Source organism: Pundamilia nyererei, unplaced genomic scaffold, assembly GCF_000239375.1.
Source record: "Pundamilia nyererei isolate P.nyererei 1_Seehausen unplaced genomic scaffold, PunNye1.0 scaffold00216, whole genome shotgun sequence".
NCBI classification, from domain to species: Eukaryota; Metazoa; Chordata; class Actinopteri; order Cichliformes; family Cichlidae; genus Pundamilia; species Pundamilia nyererei.
In genome coordinates, this window is record NW_005187617.1 from 296399 (window position 1) to 315021 (window position 18623).

The 18623-nt window shown below is 46.2% G+C and overlaps 2 protein-coding genes across 2 annotated transcripts in view; one reads left to right on the forward strand and one right to left on the reverse strand.

The window, feature by feature from the left end:
- The first annotated feature begins 1098 nt into the window (after positions 1-1098).
- On the forward strand, positions 1099-7548 carry LOC102210183 (ER membrane protein complex subunit 3). The gene is made up of 9 exons (XM_005748189.1): positions 1099-1162; positions 1904-2101; positions 2788-2845; positions 3188-3281; positions 4433-4537; positions 4705-4786; positions 5124-5203; positions 5275-5357; positions 6787-7548. The coding sequence occupies exons 2-9, from the start codon at positions 1947-1949 to the stop codon at positions 6910-6912; spliced, it is 783 nt and encodes a 260-aa protein (XP_005748246.1). The 5' UTR covers positions 1099-1162; positions 1904-1946; the 3' UTR covers positions 6913-7548.
- A 671-nt stretch (positions 7549-8219) lies between these two features.
- Positions 8220-18623, reverse strand: part of usp11 (ubiquitin specific peptidase 11) — a 16447-nt gene continuing 6043 nt past the window's right edge. The window contains exons 6-21 of the mRNA XM_005748227.2: positions 18508-18577; positions 17926-18025; positions 16218-16391; positions 15267-15425; positions 14899-15123; positions 14640-14723; positions 14269-14363; positions 13988-14191; positions 13765-13865; positions 13053-13547; positions 12606-12676; positions 12101-12213; positions 11048-11197; positions 10787-10902; positions 10618-10706; positions 8220-10461 (exon numbers count right to left, since the gene is read on the reverse strand). Of these exons, the coding sequence (XP_005748284.1) occupies positions 10279-10461; positions 10618-10706; positions 10787-10902; positions 11048-11197; positions 12101-12213; positions 12606-12676; positions 13053-13547; positions 13765-13865; positions 13988-14191; positions 14269-14363; positions 14640-14723; positions 14899-15123; positions 15267-15425; positions 16218-16391; positions 17926-18025; positions 18508-18577 (2429 nt within the window). The 3' untranslated portion in view covers positions 8220-10278. The remainder of the gene's footprint in view (positions 10462-10617; positions 10707-10786; positions 10903-11047; positions 11198-12100; positions 12214-12605; positions 12677-13052; positions 13548-13764; positions 13866-13987; positions 14192-14268; positions 14364-14639; positions 14724-14898; positions 15124-15266; positions 15426-16217; positions 16392-17925; positions 18026-18507; positions 18578-18623) is intronic.

Genomic DNA, 18623 nt, shown 5'->3' on the forward strand with positions numbered 1-18623 from the left:
GGTTTTAGGTGTTGGGCGTGGCTCGACGCGCTGGGGGTGCGAGGGCCCTCATAACGCTGCTTGCAGCTTTAATTTATAGCTTGTAATTCTTCTTATCAAGCCAGTGACAGGAGGATCCAACCTGCGACAGTCTCCCAGGTATGGAGAGAAATTGAAGACACTAAATGTGTGGATCTACATAAGGATCTACCCCCGACATCTGCCTGCATATGGATTTGAAAACTGGTTTCCTCTCATGGTTTTACAGTTCACACATGGACAGTCCAGTTTCTTTTTGTTGTAACAACCTAACCTCCAGTCCACCCAGCATTGTGTGTATTATCATCAATATTCTCATCAGCTTTTAATGTGAAAACATAACAGCTGGTTCTCACACAGAAATTTACCAAAAAACGTGAACTGTGTGAAGCTTTTTTCAAATAACTAAATTACAGAGTCTAAATAATCTTAGCACAAAAAGTGAGGAAATTTGTGTTTGGTCAAACATTAAATCTTATACTATTGGAAAAACTCTTTATTTCCCCTTAAATGGTGACACATTTGTGGCAGAGAAGATGTGTTTTTCATGGGTGCAACCCACAAACTCAACACTACTGCTCAACCCACACATGCACCTTCCTCACAAATATGGCGCCATTTAAGGGGAAGTAAACAGGTTTTTACATGCGGGAAGCATTGTTACAGCAAAGAAACAATCGACCGATTACAACTTTGTATCAAGCATTATGTACTGCTCAGAGAATTAAAGGAACACTTAAATCACATATCGGCTCTTGATAAATATTCAAGCGTTACAGAAATGCACTGTGTAATTTGTTGAGAACAAAAGGTTTTAACAACGCTTAGTGGAAACATCATAAAATGTTGTGTTCTCTTATTGTATTTATTTATTTTTGAGCAGTTTATATTTTTTATTCTTTCAACAACCTGCAACTTTATCTAAATATCTCAGTCTGGCCCATTTTTCCAGAATGATTCATTTATTTAACATTTTAATGAAAATTTAAAAAAAATGTTTTCAATTTTATGTGATTTATTGAATTTATTTTTTTTAAAGTGATTTCGAAAATATAAAATAATAATCTTCCGTTTCCGGTAAACCGGAAGTTCTTCTTCTAACTCCTGCGCGTGTGCAGTTTGTTTAACAAAGTTCATAAATGTGGTGAGTTACGGTCATTTCAACATAAATTACAGATTATTTTCACGCAGTGGTGACCTGGTGGACTTGTTAAACTCACCTGTGCGGCCGCAGAAGCTGTCACTTTGTACAAACGCTCATTTAAAGCTGAAGATTTAACACGAGTAACCCGCTGAGTTAGCAAGCTAGCACCTTTAGCTGTCTTTGCGTTTAGTTTACACCGGGCTAATGCTAACTGTAGCCGCTGAGCGATGAATGAGCAGAGGTCAGCGGTCAGTAACGGGTTCGTGTAGTTAGCACCTCTTAGCTCCGTTAAAGGAAACAGCAGTAATCGTGACGTTTCAGCTGCCGGCAGGTCAGCGGCGGATTTAATTCACACAATTTAATTTAGGAGTCGGAGCGATTTGTAATCATTGTCCAACAACAAGAAGGATTATTAGTGAAGTGTCGATCACGGAAGCGCGGTGATGTGCAGAAGCTTTCAGCCGCTATATCGTGCTATTGTCGGGGTAAAAATACCCTCTGCTCATTCTCTCCAGGCTCTTATTTTGAAATAAACCAGGAGAGAGCAGCTCAGCATGTGTTCACATGTGTGTCATAGTTCATGCTGATAAAATAAGAACTGTTGAGCCTTCAGATACTATGGAGAGACTTTATTTCTGCATGCTGAGGTTCCGGTTTTCATAATTTAGTGAAATGATTTAACACTGAGCATCACTACATGTTGTACTTCCTCCTCCAAACTGTCCGGTACACCTTCCTCAGCGCCTCCCTGTCTGTCCTTGGATCGTGGGTTAAATAGAGAGCGATGGCCGGTCCGGAGCTCCTGCTGGACTCCAGCATTCGGATGTGGGTGGTCCTGCCCATCGTGGTCGTCACCTTCTTTGTTGGGGTCATCCGACACTATGTCACCCAGCTGCTCCACAGCGACAAGAAAGTCAACCTGGAGCAGGTCTCTGACAGGTGAGTCTGAGAGCACACACACGCAGAGGTTTGTTTTTTCTTTTTTTAGAGAACCAGCAGATTTAGTAATACAATTATATTGCAGTATCAGTCACGTAAGAGTATTATTGCGACTCGCTGAGCATCCTGATCACATATATTGGAATTTTCACCTCTTCTTCTTTTTTTCACCCCTCGGCAGTAAAAGGTTTTGTTGTGTTGTTTTTCACAGAGGTCATGGTGAACCTGTTTCCCTTTTAGCTGGCAAATATAGCCATTACATAAGCTGCAGATCAACAATGTGTCAGGACCCAGACGCAGCTTGACCCCCGTTCACTGGTCGAGGGAGTAACAAAGAACAGAGGGAGGGAGGGAGTCCATCGTTACCTTTTACCTCGTTTTTACGCAGTTAAGAAGCTTTGATAGAGCTGCTGTGTTTGGACTCATAAGAAAACTTAAGCTGTGTCTGTTTACAGGATCCTTTATTGTGTATTACGTCCATGTTTACTTATCAGACCGGTCGACAAGAAGAACTTCTAAAAAATGTTTGAAGTTAACACTGTTTGCCTTCAGGTGCTCAGCTCATATCTGACCTGTTATGATCCCTGACTGAGCTCTCCTCGCAGTCATGTTGTGTGTCTGAAGTGAAAGTGGCGCCCCGGGCAGCATCGTACCCTAACCGCTCCCATGTTCATGTTTCTGTTCAGCCAGGTGCTCATGCGCAGCCGCATCCTCAGAGAGAACGGAAAGTACATTCCCCGACAGGTGAGAGCCCCTTCGGTTTAAGGTAGAATTTGACCTTTATCCTAAAATATTACATATTAATACATTTACACCCTGTGCTTGAGGGCGTCAAATTTCCCCTCAGTACATCCTCCGTATTCTTTATTCTGTGGGTCCTTATTCCATGCATCATGTGTAAATCGTATTTACTTCTGATGAAGAGCAGCGGATGTTTGTCTGTCAGTAACCACAGACTGTTCTGTTAGAAGTTACAGACATTAAAAAAATCATCCTTTAAATAATCAGCTGTGTTTAAATGTCACAGTCTGACTGTGAGTGCATGAAGTGTAAAACTCGCTGAGTGAAGTGTCTCCGCTGGTTTAGTCCTTCGCCATGAGGAAACATTACTTCAACGACGCCGAGACCGGCTTCTTCAAGAAGGCCAAGAGGAAGGTTGTCCCCAAGAACCCCATGACAGGTGTGTTTGAACACATGATCGTCCCTTCATTATAACCAGGTCTGCCTGTGTGAACTAACTGATGATCTGTTGGAGGGTGTAAATGTTTCTCTTTGGTTCTCGTCTTTAACGCGCCTCAGTTCTTTGTCTCGTGGTTTCTAAACAGACGCGAGTCCCTCAGAAATGGTTTCGCTGCTCTGTTCATGTTCAGTCTGTTAAATTCTCACTGTGATACTGCAGCCTGTGAACTCGCAGTGGACATTAAGCTCAGGATCGGGACGTCTGCATAGGGAGAAGCATTAACGAACCTCGTGCTGTGGATGGATCACCTCAGACGTCTGTAGTTCGTTTACTTTGCTCTTAATCAGTTGACAAGTTTGTAAACGTGTAGCTTTTTTTCCATGTTTTGTTTTTTCCTTTAACCCAGATAAAAACTCAAACCTGTGAGAGCGTTCGCTCTGATTATTGGTCAGCTGTGTCTCAGACGGGAGCAGCAAAAGCAACAAGAAGAAGGTGCTAGTAGGGCAACATGTCGGGGCAACATGTGGAGGCTAGTTACCTCTACTGACCGATGCACACGTCCCAGAATGCAAAGCATACCTGGCTTTGAGAAGGTGTTTATTTGACTGAGACCACTTCCTCAGCACAGTTGTTTTGGTTCACACCTGAGTGATGTCTCCAGTGAATAAAACAGTTTGATTTAAACGGACTGAACCCGCAGTTATGACATCACCGTCATCTGAAGTTCAGTCCATCTTCTGCGTCTTCTTCCTGCCCTGTGATGGTGTTTGTCTCCGCCCATCAGACCCTCAGCATGACCTGTGATTGAGGTCGGATTTAAGCTCATCATCCTTCATCTTCCCGTGCTGTGTGTTTAGGTCCATCGAACCACTGCAGGTCATTGTCTGTTAGCTACCTTTGCGGTCTTTGTTTACGTCCGTTTACAACAGATGTGTATTGTTTTAGGCTTCCTTCAGTCACAGTGTGGTTATAATCTTTGGATGGAAATCAGCCTCATAAGTCTCCTTTACGCACACCTGGATGTTAAACTTTATGGAAACACCTGCAGTGAGATGATGAGGGAACACACTCGTCATCTCACTGCAGCTGAAACAAGCTGGATGTTTTTATCCGTCAGTGGAGCCGTGCTCTGAGCCTGTTGTTTGTTGCAGACTCTAGCATGATGGTAGACATGATGAAGGGAAACCTGACCAACGTCCTGCCCATGATTGTGATTGGTGGATGGATCAACTGGGCTTTCTCTGGATTCGTCATTAGTGAGTTTGTCCACATCCTGATGTATGACACACACACAGTTTAGGAATGATCTGTGAGCGCTGTTAGATACCTGACACGTATGCGCATCACTACAATCACATCTGTAAACAAAGCGGCGCCCAGCAGGTCCGACTCGTCTCACTGGTTCCCGATGTTTTTTTCACAGCTAAGGTGCCGTTCCCGTTAACGCTGAGGTTCAAGCCAATGTTGCAGAGAGGGATCGACCTGCTGTCGCTGGATGCCTCATGGTAAAAACTCAACTTGAACACTGAAACGCACAAGCTGCTCAGCAGACTGTGAATGCAGCACAGCAGAGATCAGAGTGCAAACATTTACCGCTGTAATCCGCAGCGTAGAAACAGTTCAGTTCATTTTTATTCAGTTTCAAAAGCATCAAACAGGACATACATCTGTCTTTTAGTTACAGTCTGTTGCTTTGGCCTTGATGTGTGAATGAAATGTGATGAAAGTTTATTTGTGAGTTTCATGAAGGAGTATTTTCCTTCCTTCCCGGAGCAGCTGAATCTGAGTCATCTTACTTCCTGACATGCAGCTTCTTTAAAGTCACGTGATTTGATGTTGCAGGGTGAGCTCGGCGTCCTGGTACTTCCTGAACGTGTTCGGGCTGAGGAGCATGTACAGCCTGATTCTGGGTCAGGATAACGGTGAGGTTTCACTTTCTCGTAAAGCTCAGCTCTGTTTCCTTTCACGGACTAACGCTGGCGTTCCCTCTCAGCTGCTGACCAGTCCCGGATCATGCAGGACCAGATGACAGGCGCTGCCATGGCGATGCCCCCTGACCCCAACAAGGCCTTCAAGGTGACATTTACACACAACTGCACAAAAATGCTGCTTTGATTGTCTGTTTCCTCTCCAAAGTGAAACATGAATTATGAAAGAATAACAGCGTTTGTTCGTGACCACACTAAACTTTGTGTGTGGGCAAAGCCTTCATCCTCCCAGTAACTCCCATTTAAAGTGAAGCCTGAGGATCAGGCCATGTCCACACTAATACGTTTTCGTTTGAAAACGCATCTTTTTCTCCCCGTTTTGGCCTCCCGTCCACACTGAGACGGCGTTTTCGGTCGAGGAAAACGCAGCGTTTTGAAAACGCTCTCCAAAGCGGATACATTTGAAAATGCCTTTTTTCATGTTGCAGTGTGGACAGCGAAAACGGAGCCTTTTCAAAAACGATGACACATTTTAGTCATGTGATGCAGTCATGTGACCAATTAAACTAAGCAGAGGGCATGTTGTTTTGTTTGCTCTCAGTTTTGACAGCCCTATTAAAGATTAATATCAGTCAGCACTAGAGCTGCCACGATTAGTCGACTATCAAAATCATCGACGACTGATTTAATAGTCGACGCGTCGTTTGAAGCTTTGTAAGGTCCTGAGAGACGCAGGAATAAGTAGCAGGATTTAGGAGTGTAATAACGGACTGAAACAGAAGATGGCAGCACTGCATGTACAAGGATGCCAGCTGCCGTTAAACCCCGAAGAAGAAGAAGCAGCGTCCCAGAATTCATAGCGCAGCCCAGTTCAGTTTCCAACAATGGCGGCAGCTAGTTAGTTTAAATATTACTCTTATTATTCTTTCTGGGTCACAAAATAAACGTTTAACATATTTTCAGTTGAGAATGTAGCTGTGGAAACCTCAAATATCTGCTCAGTTTATCAAGACACCACATATTTTCAAAAGCGCTCCGAAGTTTTCGGAGACGTCTGTTACCCACTAGCTCGATAGCTAGCCGGGGGCGAGGCTCACTAGCGCCGTGAGAACACCGGACTCCCGGCAAATCGTTTTCAAACCCACCTCCATCTTTCCTACTCAGGTTAAACATGATATATGAGTCACTTAGATAACTTAAAATGTTATTGTTTGGCTTTTTTTAGTATTTTATTTGTTCCTGAGTAAATCGGTTTGGCTGAGATTAAAGTTATAGTTTTTACACAGCTGAATAAACTCAAGCAGACAGCTGATTATCAGAAGTGTGAGATGCTCGAGAATTTACTCCGGTGTCCTGTTATATTTTAGATAGCAAGGAGTTTATTAAACTTCACCGAAACAATCTGCAAATTTCATTAAAATTTAATAAACTATCATCTTGTCTTTACTTTTTTTTAAAAACGTAAAATGCTGCAAAAATGTTACTACAGTAAAAATATAAAGATAAGCTCTGTTGAGACAAAGTGATCGTCACTGTGGAGTTAAATGCTGCGACTCGTGTCCCTGTTGTTGATTCAGAGCGAGTGGGAGGCGCTGGAGGTCGTGGAACATAAGTGGGCGCTGGAGAACGTGGAGGAGGAGCTGATGTCCAAAGACCTAAACTTTGGGGGCTTCTTCAGCCAGGACAAGTCTGCTGTATTCTAGGACCACGAGGACGCGCTGGAATCCCGGGGGTGTTCCTGAACCGCCCTGCTCTCCCCTCAGTCTGTCCTGAAGGCTCCGGGATAGTTTTCACAGTGCAGGATTTAAACACAGAGAATTATTTTTATGGAGCTGCCTCTTAAATCGTCTCTTTGCTGCCCCGGGCGCTTCGCTCACTCTCAGCTTTTGTACGTTTCCTGGAGTTCCAGCCGGGCTCCGGATCTTCCCTGGGTTGTTGTTAGTTTATATTTGAGAAAAATCTAAAAGAAAAGATTTTATTTGTACTTGAGATTTTACTTTGAAATGATGTTTGTGTCGTGGGTGTTTAAGTTACACATTTTTACATCTAAATTCAGCGATTCAAGTCCAAATCCATTACACAGGAAGTAGTGACTTAGGACACAGATCGGAGCTTTAAAATCCTCCACACCGGCAGGCTGAGCACCTGCCGAGATCTGAAACGTTTCTCCGGAGCAACGCTGGAAACCGAAGCATCGTTTTTAAAAAACGGCTGGAACGTTTACAACAGGACGAAGCGGGCGAAGGCTTCATGTCGTCCCGCAGGACGTTTTGGATGTACCTCTGTATGCTGTGGTGTGACGCATGGAGTGAGTGAAATAAAGGTGCCATCACAACTAACCACATTTCTCATCCTTTCATCATTCAGCTCTTCATTCCTGAGTCTGCCGGCCTTTGTTTTTCTGCTTTTACCCGGTAAGCTGAGTTTGTTTCAGTGGTGGTGGGAACACATTCAGTGTGGCTCCACACACGGGTGGAGGAAGGTAAAAGACTGTCAGTGAAACAAAGCCTGCAAAAAGAACTGCAATTCCCCAAATGTCCACTAGAGGCCCCAGCAGTGAGTCCCCGTGTTAAAGGTTCACATGAAGCAAACATGTTGACAGTTTTTGGTGTCTGGATGTTTTGAGATCAATTTAAATTTTTAGTAAAGCTCAAATTTAGGGGCGTGGCCTATTTGAATGACAGGTGGCTGTATCTGAACGTCTGAGTCGTGCATGTCTTTGTGTTGTTTTAATAATCTGACCAATCATACGGCTGCTGTGCTGTTTACAGAAGTCTGAGCTCCAGATGTGCTGAGTGAACTTCGGGGTTTGGTGTGGTTGTTATGGAGCACTGATGAGCGTGTGTCTGTGCGCCTCGTGCAGTAAGCTCGCCTTAGCTGATAACTTGGTTCTACTTCTCGTTCAGCTGTGGTCATTTTAAAAACGGATGCGTCTCCTGTACGATGTGTGAGCGCGTCCTCCTCGTCACACACGCAATTAAAGCTAAAATAACGAGACAGAAGCCAAGAGTACAGAAAAACTGGATGTCTGGTAATAATCGTGTTTTATTCATATCAAAAGATTGAAGTACAATAAAATATTCTCATCTGATATTTGACAGGAAGACCAAAGAAAGAAATCACCCCAAGCCTCCCTGCTGCTCCACCCAGGAATGATCATATTAATCTTACATTACTTACAATACAAAAATACTGTACACAGCGCTGGTTTAAAAATCAGTGAGCAGCTCGCTCTGCGCCCGCCTCTGCACGCGCACACCCGTCCTGTGTTTTCAGCCTGAATCAAAGGTTTGCGTATAAATACGAAAAATGTCCCACACCACCGTAGTCATGTGACAGCTGCAATTATTCCATTAAAACAATAAATACCCGAAACAAAACGACCAAAATATACAGAGAAAAATTCATTTCTCATCCCTGACAGCTTTGTTTGATCCTCTGATTACCCACAACCCCCTTCAGCGAGCGACTGAGGCGTGCCTGTTTAGAAAGAAGAAATAAGGAAGTGAAACTGTGCTTTATGGATTAGCATTTAATAGTTTTATCTGTCGTAGGTCGACGTTGAGCTGCAGTTCAGAGCTGGATTTTTAAACGATGTCAGATCAACAAATGTTTGCGCTTCAGGACGAATCGAAACTTGGAGGGAAAAACAAACTTCAGTCCTTTAGTTGAGAGGATGGCGTTTTTACAGGCGCTTACAATAAAAAAAATAACTGCATTAATATCATAAAGTCAGTCTGATCATCGTTAGTTCTGTTAAATCAGATTCAGCATGAACTCGCTGTGAAATCAACAACTTAAGAAAAGACTGGCCTGTTTTAGACTCGGATCAAAGCTGTAATCAGTGCATCTGCGAACACTTTACAGCAAATACAAAAGGTCGTCGCAGGTTTGAGCTGCTCGCGAATTAAGGCTTTAACTGAAACCATCTCTGTGCTCGTTTCCTAAACGTGTCTTAGGAAGATGACTTTACAAACTTTTATCATTTCATTTCTGCCTCAAACATTTGCTACGAGAAACTGGCTTTTCGAACTCGCTCAGCTTGAATAATTGTAAAAACTTTGAATGTGGAAAATGCAACAATGTGAACGTGAACTCGTCTGCTCTCAGCGCGGCCTCTTCAGTCAGCTGACGCATGAGCGTCTGCGAGGTTTACCCCAGATAAACGAATGCTGGTGGGCACGTTCGCCGGCGCCCGTCGGCATCGTGTTTGTTGATGTAAAGAGGGAAAAAACATGAACTGGAATGACCTCAGTGCAGGTGAAAGTGTGCGGTGACCTCTGACCTCTGTTAGTGGTAAATCTCGCAGACGTTGGCATGACCGCAGAAATAAAACAATGTGTGAAAGTGAAACTAATGCTGGTATTTTAAATCGGCCCTCTAACGACCACCAGGGGGCGACTTTCTGTGGCCTCACTAAACGCTGCTCGATGAGTCGCTGTTTAAGCCTCGCTCATGATTATAATGAGACTGTCTGTCTTTTATATACAGTTTAAGGAAACGAAAAAGTCAGCTGACTGCAGAACTGCTGCTGATTGGCCAAAGAGTCTCCCGAATGCGCGCTAATCTGGAGTTTGGTCTTCCCAACCTGGACGAGCATCAGACATCCAGAAAAATTCAAATGATTTTAATTAAACAGCTTTTCAAACGTTTGAATGTCAGATTACAAAAACTGAGTCAAGAGGAGATGAACTTAGAAATGTGAACAGTCAGAGCTTAAATGCCAGAGTTCAGTTCCTCCCTGAAGCAGGAAGCAGACTGCTTTTCTGTATTCAGGTGTGAGTTTAAGCTCCGCCCTCCAGCAAACGTCACCTTCATTCTTTGTGCACCAAACTACCTGAGTGTCGAGAGTTCACGGTGAAGGAGGAGGAGCAGAGGAGGAGCTGCGAGCTCCGCCTGCTGATGTGCTTTTTCCTGCTTTTGGTAACTTGGAATGAAGAGACGTCGTTAGAGGAAGTTCAAGTGTCGTCACCATAAAATTAAAAAAATAAATAGACTGAGAATTCTAAAAAAATAAAGACGAAAACCAAAGAAAAGGCTGCTCTGATGGAGAAAACCAAATTACTCAATCATTCTGTTTCCATAGTGATGCTGGAGGCGGCGCCCAGCTCTGCGGCATCCTCGTCGTCTTTGCAGGAAGCAGTGTCACTGGACGTCTGGCTGGAGGAGGTGGGGCCTGTGTTGGGGGCGGGCAGTGTGGGTTTTCTGATCTTGTCCTGTCGCTGGTAGAACAAAACGTAGGCAGCGTTGGTCTGTGGGAGGAGAGACGCAGACAAACATTACGTTGGTGTGATTCAAATAAAGACAACGCGCTGCTGCTTCCAACGATCGTTAGTCAGGTGACAAGATCAGAGTGAAATCCGACTGAACAGGTGTGTGCGAGAGAGCGTGGGGGCGGGGGTACTGACCACGATCTGGTCCTCTGTGGCGTAGGTCACTTTACTGTCGTCAAAGTAATACCACTGACCGTTGTCCTTGTTCTTCGCATAGGTGGTGTCTGCAGAAACACGTGATGGTTAAAGTCATGTAGTCATGCGTCAAACAAATCGCTGACCACAACATGAACGACAAACTTACAATGTCCATCTCTGAGGCCTCCGTAGTGATTGGACACGGCGATGAGGTCATAGCGGCTCGGAGGCTCCTCACTGGAGAGAGTCTTCCTCAGGAGGAAGCCGGAAAAGTCGAGGTCTCTGTAACATGAACATGTCAGCTTTCAGTGTGCGACTCCTCCATCAGAGTGTGTGTGCGCGTGCGCGTGTGTGTGTGTGTGTGTGCGCGCGTGCGTGTGTGTGTGTGCGTGTGCGTGTGTGTGTGTGCGTGCGTGCGTGCGCGTACCTGAGGGGGAACTCCACAATGCTGTCAAGCTTCTCTCTGGTGAACTTGGTGTAGGAGAACCTCTTGAGGTGGATGATGAGAACCTCTGGCAGAGACCAGAGATCCAGCTTCTTCGTGGCCAGCTGGTGCTTCTTACACACCGGACAGTACCTGACGCGCACACACGGAGCAGATGTGAGTATCTGCAGTAAAGCTGTGCAGTGTAAAGGTTTTTAACACAATACAAATTGTATTTGTCACATACGCAGTACAACATATACTGAACATGTAGTGAAATGCTTGTGTCCCAACTGCGGACAGGCTGCAGATGTAGCCGCGACATTCAGGGGTTGTTGTTTTTTTAAGCACGGGGCGTCTAGCCAGGACCCTTTTTCGATACCGGATGGGAATCAAACTTGCGACTCCTGCTGCGAAGGAGTGGAGTCTTACCACTAAACTATCCAGCTGAGTGTTATTTTGCTGCTTTGAATGACAGGTTTTCATCATTCAGTCAAAGAAGCAAAACAACAGCAAACAAAGACTATCTCATCATGCCGGCGCCCGGGCTGCTGGGTTAATCAAGCATGCTGGAGTAATCGGGGAGAACCCCGACTGGATTCAAGCTCAGGACCTGCTGTGAGGCAGCCTTGCTACCCGCTGCACCACCATGCTGCCCAGCATGTCAGTTCATCAGATTTTACATGTTGATGAATGTAAAACCTTGAAGCATGCCCACACTCTTTTTGTTGACTGGACTGAAAGTGTGATCTGACTCCAGGGCTACCACTAGAGGGCACTGGGCGAGGTCGATCACCCAGCACCACAGCAGCTTAAATTACCACCACTGAAATGAAAACGTGGACGCATCTGCTTTTCAAACTCGGGACAGAAGCTCCACCCTGGATCTGGACGTTACAGACGCAGATGTTTCGTGCTGGTCTTTACCTGAAACAGGTGAAACCTTCAGAGTATTTAGTCTTTTAATCGAGCTCGTCCCCCAGTTTACTTCTCACTGGTTTCTCACAGTGTGGTCAGCTCTCCTCAGACTCTCACTACTGTGTCTGTGTGTGTTACCATGGGTTCTCCTCCTCCAGCGTCTCCACAGTGGTGAACAGCTCGATGCACTGCTGCAGCTGAACAGTCATGTGCTGCTGAGGGACCTCCATGCTGGCATGCTTCACGTACTTCTACACCGGAGGAGGAAAGACAGATTTTAATGTCAGAGGTGCAAGAAGACAAATGAGTGTCAAACGTCTGTCATTCAGGTTTCATCGCAGTCAGAGTCCTTCTGTTTGCACCTGTGTGTTAAATTACGTCCTCAAACCGCTCAGCCTGTTAAGATGTTACAGGGATGCTGTTCTTGTACCCTGGATGTTTAGAGCCTCTGTTTAAACCACTGACCAGACACCAGATAATTCAGATCAGTCTCTAAATGAACCAACAGATAAGGTCATGTTGTTTTGTGACCCACTCAGTGCCACTTGTATTTGAACACATGACCCTCAGTTATTCAGAACACGCCCTGTGAATGTGTTACATACAGGCTGTGCTTTATCGAGGGTTAAATGTTGGCGCTGACCTCAGCCTCGTTCTCGTTGTAGAATCTCTTCTTCATGTCGGGCTCCCAGTCGATGGCCACGTAGGGCTGAGCTGCAGAGACAAAGGAAGCGTGAGCTACGCTGATACGCTGACGACAGGATGTGACATCGTCTGATAACATGGTTATTCTGCTTTCCTGCTGCACTGATCCATGTTATGCATGGTTCAAGTAACTACCAATAATCCCCATCAGCCGAAAGCTGTGCTCCGCCCATCTGCTGTTCAAACCTACTGTTTAGCAGAGGCAGCCAATCAGAAGAAAGCTTACTTGAAGGTTGAACTGAGGGGCAGCAAATGGCTCCACTCAGATGTTTTCATTTTATTCTGATTCATTCTCATCTGAGGCTCTTTCATCATCATCATCATCGCACTGATGAGTGACATCAGTGTGATGTCACAGAGGTTGTGTTTGTGCGTTCACACTCACAGCTGAAGGACACGGCGCTTCCTCCCTCTCCCATCCCCCTCTCGGTCGTCCCGTTGGAGTTGACCGCCTGGATGCTGAACAGACGCTTCCTCCTGACGTGACACGCCCTCCTCTTAGCCGGATGCTCATTGGCTGGCGGGCTGGGAGAGCAAGCCTCCTCCTGCTTGTCTTCTTCATTTTCTTCCTCGGTTGGCTCATGAGGCTGCTCCGCTGGAGGTTTTGAGCTGCGGTCGGCTCCTGCGGGACCGCTCGACTGCTCGCCGGGGTCCATGTCATCGGCGCTGTTGGCGTCTCCGCTGCAGCACGGCTCCGTCTGGCTCTGGGAGCCGTTACTGTTCTCACCGGGGTCTCCGTGGTCCGGTAAAGGCTGAATGTGGTTCTCCTCAGCCTGTGGCTCTGTTGTGTCGCCGTCTGATTTCCTGTTGGGGGTCGCGTCACCGCAGGAGTAATCGGTCTGGGACGGGCCAGCAGGCTCCACTTCCTCCTGCTCGTCATCTGAGAAAACAACACAAAAGCAGCAGCTGCAGAGCTCACTCAGCCCAGATAAAACACGTGAAAAGCGCACGAACGCGTTGTGTCGTTGTGTCGGCGTTTTTTATATTTGCTCGAGGAAAAGTTAAAAAAACACTGCAGGAGCCAAACAAATACGTGTATGACAACATGAAACGAAAGGCAGCATCAGACCTCAGAACCAGAGAGTAAAGATTTATACCATCACTGATGCCGTTGGTCTGAGTCTTGTACAGCTCCTCTTCATCATCTTCCTCCTCTTCCTCCAACTCCTCAGACGGATCAGGCAGTCGCACGTAGCGCCTGCACACACAGCGACACCGCCCAGCAAAACTCAGTATATTCAAAAACTGTGCGTGTGTGTGTGCGTGTGTGTGTGTGCGTGTGTGTGTGTGCGTGTGCGTGTGTGTGTGCGTTCTGCTCACGCCAGTCTCTGCAGGAACAGGTTGTAGAGCGCCTCCTGGCTGCAGCTGCTGCGCGGCACGTTGAGCAGCAGCGGGTGTCCGAATAGCGACGTGCCGTACGAGCCGCCGCCCGAGCCGTAGTCTCTGTAGTGCGAGCGCTCTCTCAGGTAGAGCGCCAGCAGCACCTGCTCCTCAGGCTGCTCCTCCAGCACGCTCAGCTCGTACCTGAACACGGGTTCAGCAGGTGAGTCACAGAAAGGCTTTTGTGTTTGGTCATTAGAGGACTGATTTTTTTTCCTTACACAAAGATGTCGTCTCTGTCGAGAATGGCGCTCAGACTTTCGCCCATGTTGTAGATCTTGTAGAAACGATGATTGAAGACATCAGCGACCACCATCTGGAACACAAAGTCAGGGGGAGGAGCTTTAGGGGACAGTCTGCTTCATACAGGATGAAATGAGGCTCAGTGTAAGATAAAGAAGGATTATTTTGAACTGAGTCGTGCCAAGCTGCCCTGACAGAGTTCACACGTTACAAACTGAAGCCAGAAACACACAAAGGCTGGATTAATGTGCAGCCAGCGAAACCACTTTTGATCTGCACGTGATCACAATCTTCAGTTTAGGTTAAAAGTGTGTTTAACTGAACCGAAACCTTCTGAACACACACTGACCTGAGTGGGCGGCACGCTGGTCATCTCTGACAGAGCTGAGCAGAGGTCGGACACTTTTCCTGCTTTAGGAACCACAACACGATGCTGCAGACACACACACGCACACGCGCACACGCACACACACACACACACACACACACACACACACACATCACAGAAGTTAGAATTTTCCTGGATAAGAGGAGAACCAAAGACCAGAAACATGTATTCAGTGTAACTGCAGAGACGTACACGACCACGGTCAGTGATGAGCGGTTACCTGGACAGGTTTGGCGTACGGGTCCAGGGAGACGAAGAACACCTCCATGACACGCTCCTTGCTGACAGGAAGCGGGACGCTCAGGTAGCAGAATGGGTCAAAGGTCACAGAAACCTTGTGGCACTCTGGACAGACCAGCGTGGACTTGAAGAGGCCGTGAAAAGTGTCGACGATCACAGAGTCGTTCCGCCGAAGGTGGTTACGCCACGCCTCCTCCGCCACTTCCTGTCAGATTAAACAGGAGCTGAATTGATCACAGCTAAAACCAACGAAGACGCTTTCAAACATAGAAAATGACTGAAAGGTGAAATTTAAAGACAGGAAGTGAAATGAAGCCCATCACACGCCTTTGCTCTGGCACCGCTCACCTGGTCCTGACGCCCATCGGCGTCCCGCAGCTCGATGTACTCTTTGTTTTTGACTCTGTTCAGGTCTTCGTGCAGCCCGTCCAGCAGGAAGGACAGCAGCTCCTGACTGTCGTGCTGCTGGTAGCCCAGAAACTGAGACGCAAAGTGGCCCACCTTCGTCTGCACACAAACAGGAAGCAGGGAAACGTACCACTTCAGTCAGACCGAAGCTTCTGCCACACAGACTGAGATTACTCCCTGCCCCCCAGTCTCTCACCTACGCCCAACACCACTGCATGTAAATGTACTACAATTTACTTAAGTAAATAAGAAGAAGTAAATTCAAGAAGTATTTCTACGTTTGTAGCTTTCTGCTCTTCCTTCAGTACATTTGGGATGTTAAGGTTTCATTTTTCAAGTTTTAGTTTAGTTGCAGAAACATCAGCCTACTAATATATGTGCACACGTCCTTTAGTATATATTTAGATATTTATGTGCTCTGTAAAACACTGTGAGAGTAGCAGAGAAGTTTTGGGACATGAAAATAAAGCATTTGACTTTCACTTCACTGAATTTATGCATTTACTTTTTGAGTCTTTCTGTTTTGCATTGATAGTTTAGTTTATTTGGGATTTCATGACATTTCCTTCAATTGGGAACAAAATAGAGACAAAGGTTTTCTACTAAATCTCTGATTTCACATTTCCTCCTGCTGCTTGTCCTGCTGTAATAGGTGGGATAATAAAGTCTGTGTTTATATCTGTTTTAGTTTCCTGTGTAAATGTAATCACACTTAAAAATGTTCATTTAAAATGTTTTCAGGTCAGTTTGTGTCATTTCTGTCGTGCCGAGTCACAAACTGGACGACGCGTCGCAGCCTCAGCTTTAGGGTACGTCAGTGTGTTTGTTTGGCTCGACGGGTGAAACACACCCGAGTGTAACGGGACACCTGTCAGGGTAACGTGCGGCTACCTTGAAGACGCGCGGCACCACAGAGTAATGCCTCCCTGACCACATCTGCTTGATGACGTCGGCGTAGGCCTCGGCGATCTCTCCCTTCATTCCCAGAGGGTTGGTGAAGTTCAGCTCATCCACATAGGAGTTCTGCAGGAAGTACTCCGTCAGGGGCGGGGTGTTACTCAGACACTGCAGAGAGACGAGGACACGAGGAGTTACTACACATCTGTTAGTGATGGGCAGCCAATCAGAACAGAGTTAGCTTAAGGGGGGAGGAGCTGAAACAGTTGCTTAAGCCCGAGGATAAACTGAGGAGTTCGAGGGCCAGAGGAAAACCGTTTGAACCGCGAGTTCTGCAAAGATCCTTTAGTCCGAGGATAAAACTACACAGAGATGGACGACTGTTTGCTTTTATTATTTTACACAAGAACGTTGCTGCTGCCGCCTGGTCAGAGCACGCTGCAGTGACGTCATCTGATTAAAACGTTAAAAAAGTGTTCTCGTGCATGAAGTGATGTTTTCAGTGAATATTAAACCGAAGCTCAGCTCCAAGTGAAATCCAAGGAGCAACACTGACACCACACAGGTGTTAATTATGCACCGAGCAGGTTTCATGACTCGCTGCGAAACAAACTGCTAAAATCCAGTTAGAGAACTTCAAAGATGCACAAATGTCCTCGAGTTCTGATGAACCAGGGATTTCCTTCACAAAGCTCGGCGTCAGAGCAACATAATTACAGAGCGAGACACAGGGAGGAAGACGCTGCAGCATTTCACCTCTGCCAGGAAATGCAGAAAACCTTTATGTGACTATTTTACAAAACATACAGTCTGTGCCATATTTAGACAGTTACACATGTCTGGACGAACCCTGCGCTTTATTCTGAGGTTCACACCCTGCACATGTTCAACAGAACCTGAACACTCAGCTGCCAAATGCATCGTTTCAGTGTCGAGCAGCTCACACGTGTCGGCGTTCGAGCGACGAGTGAAAGAGAAGCAAACGTCTCTCACTGAAGGCGCCAAAATGAAAACAAGCTTCAGTCTAACAAAAAAGTCTTCTAATCTGGTTCTCTAGTCGAGCGGGACCGTAGCACAAACGACAAACCACAAGTTGGAAGAAGAAGAAAAGCGTCCAATGTCCAATTACAAACTAAACTAGTTCAAATCATTCTCTTTATACAGCATCAAATCACAACAACAGTCGCCTCATTGCACTGTAAGGTCGACCCTACAGTAACACATACAGAGAAAAACCCAACAGTCATATGACCCCCTATGAGCACTTTGGCGACAGTGGGAAGAAAAACTCCCTTTGAACAGGAAGAAACCTGCAGCCTCTGCCACGACCAACAAGTCACTGCATACTTAATAAACACAGAACACGTCGGGACGCCGTGTAAAATCACAAAAACACATATTTGGTTACAGCAGAAGACAAAAACAAAAGGTTTGTGAATCACAGCGTCCTGTTTTCATTCATGTTCGACGCAGCAACATCGTCAGCGCTGGGTTTGCATTCATACAAATGGTGCTGATGGTCTGGACTGCACTTCCTGACTGACACTCGCAAGTATCAGGTATTTGTGTCAGTGGTCCCGGCTGGAGTCCAACCCAGGCCCCGCCCTGATGGACGTCACCTGCTCAGCCATGTGACATCTCTCTCTGTCACATGATCCATGTGTCTGGTGTAGCAACCAAAGTAAAAGAAATCAGTTTAAACCTGTAACGCTGAGTTCATGAAGCAGGTGTTGCCCAGGTTGGTGAGGCCGCAGACGCCCGGCTGCCCTCTGTACGAGTCCTGCTCCTCCACAGAGTTCCTCCTGCAATCGAGAACAGAGTCAGCCGCAGACTCGCACACGGGAGCATTTACAACACCTGAGCAGCGCTACGGCGACAGAAACGCCTTTTTGCTCTTGAACAGGAAACCAAAACAAAGGGTCAGCTGACCAAATATGTGGGAAAGTCAGCTGAAACATGCTCGGACCAGCTGAATTCATTAAAGCGCACAGCTGTCCTAACATTTCATCATTCAGATCAACAGTCGAGTCAATGAAGGAAGCATTTTAACACTTTTTGTGACATCTGGTGTGTGAGAGAGCGACAGACAAACATCACGATGGTGATGGTATCACGCAACTTCTCCAAACAGGAAGAGGTGAAATCAAAGATGAGGAAATGACAAATAAAAAAAGGAACAAGAAAAAAATTCCTGCAAAACAACTCAAAGTAAGCAGGTGAAGAAAAGCAGAGACGACGGAACGTGGAGAACGATGACAGCGACGAGAGAGGCGAGTGCGCTTACATGATCTGAGGCCTGGAGCTCGGCCAGGTGCCGTCTGCATTCCTCGTCTCCATGATCACCGTCTGACACACACACACACACACACACACACACACACACACACACACACACACACA

Excerpts from the sequence above, each read along its gene's own strand:
- LOC102210183 (XM_005748189.1), top strand. The coding sequence starts at position 1,947 with ATGGCCGGTCCGGAGCTCCTGCTGGACTCCAGCATTCGGATGTGGGTG. Across the intron at positions 3,282-4,432 it reads CCCCAAGAACCCCATGACAG|ACTCTAGCATGATGGTAGAC; the intron begins GTGTGTTTGAAC and ends TGTTTGTTGCAG. Across the intron at positions 5,204-5,274 it reads GATTCTGGGTCAGGATAACG|CTGCTGACCAGTCCCGGATC; the intron begins GTGAGGTTTCAC and ends GTTCCCTCTCAG.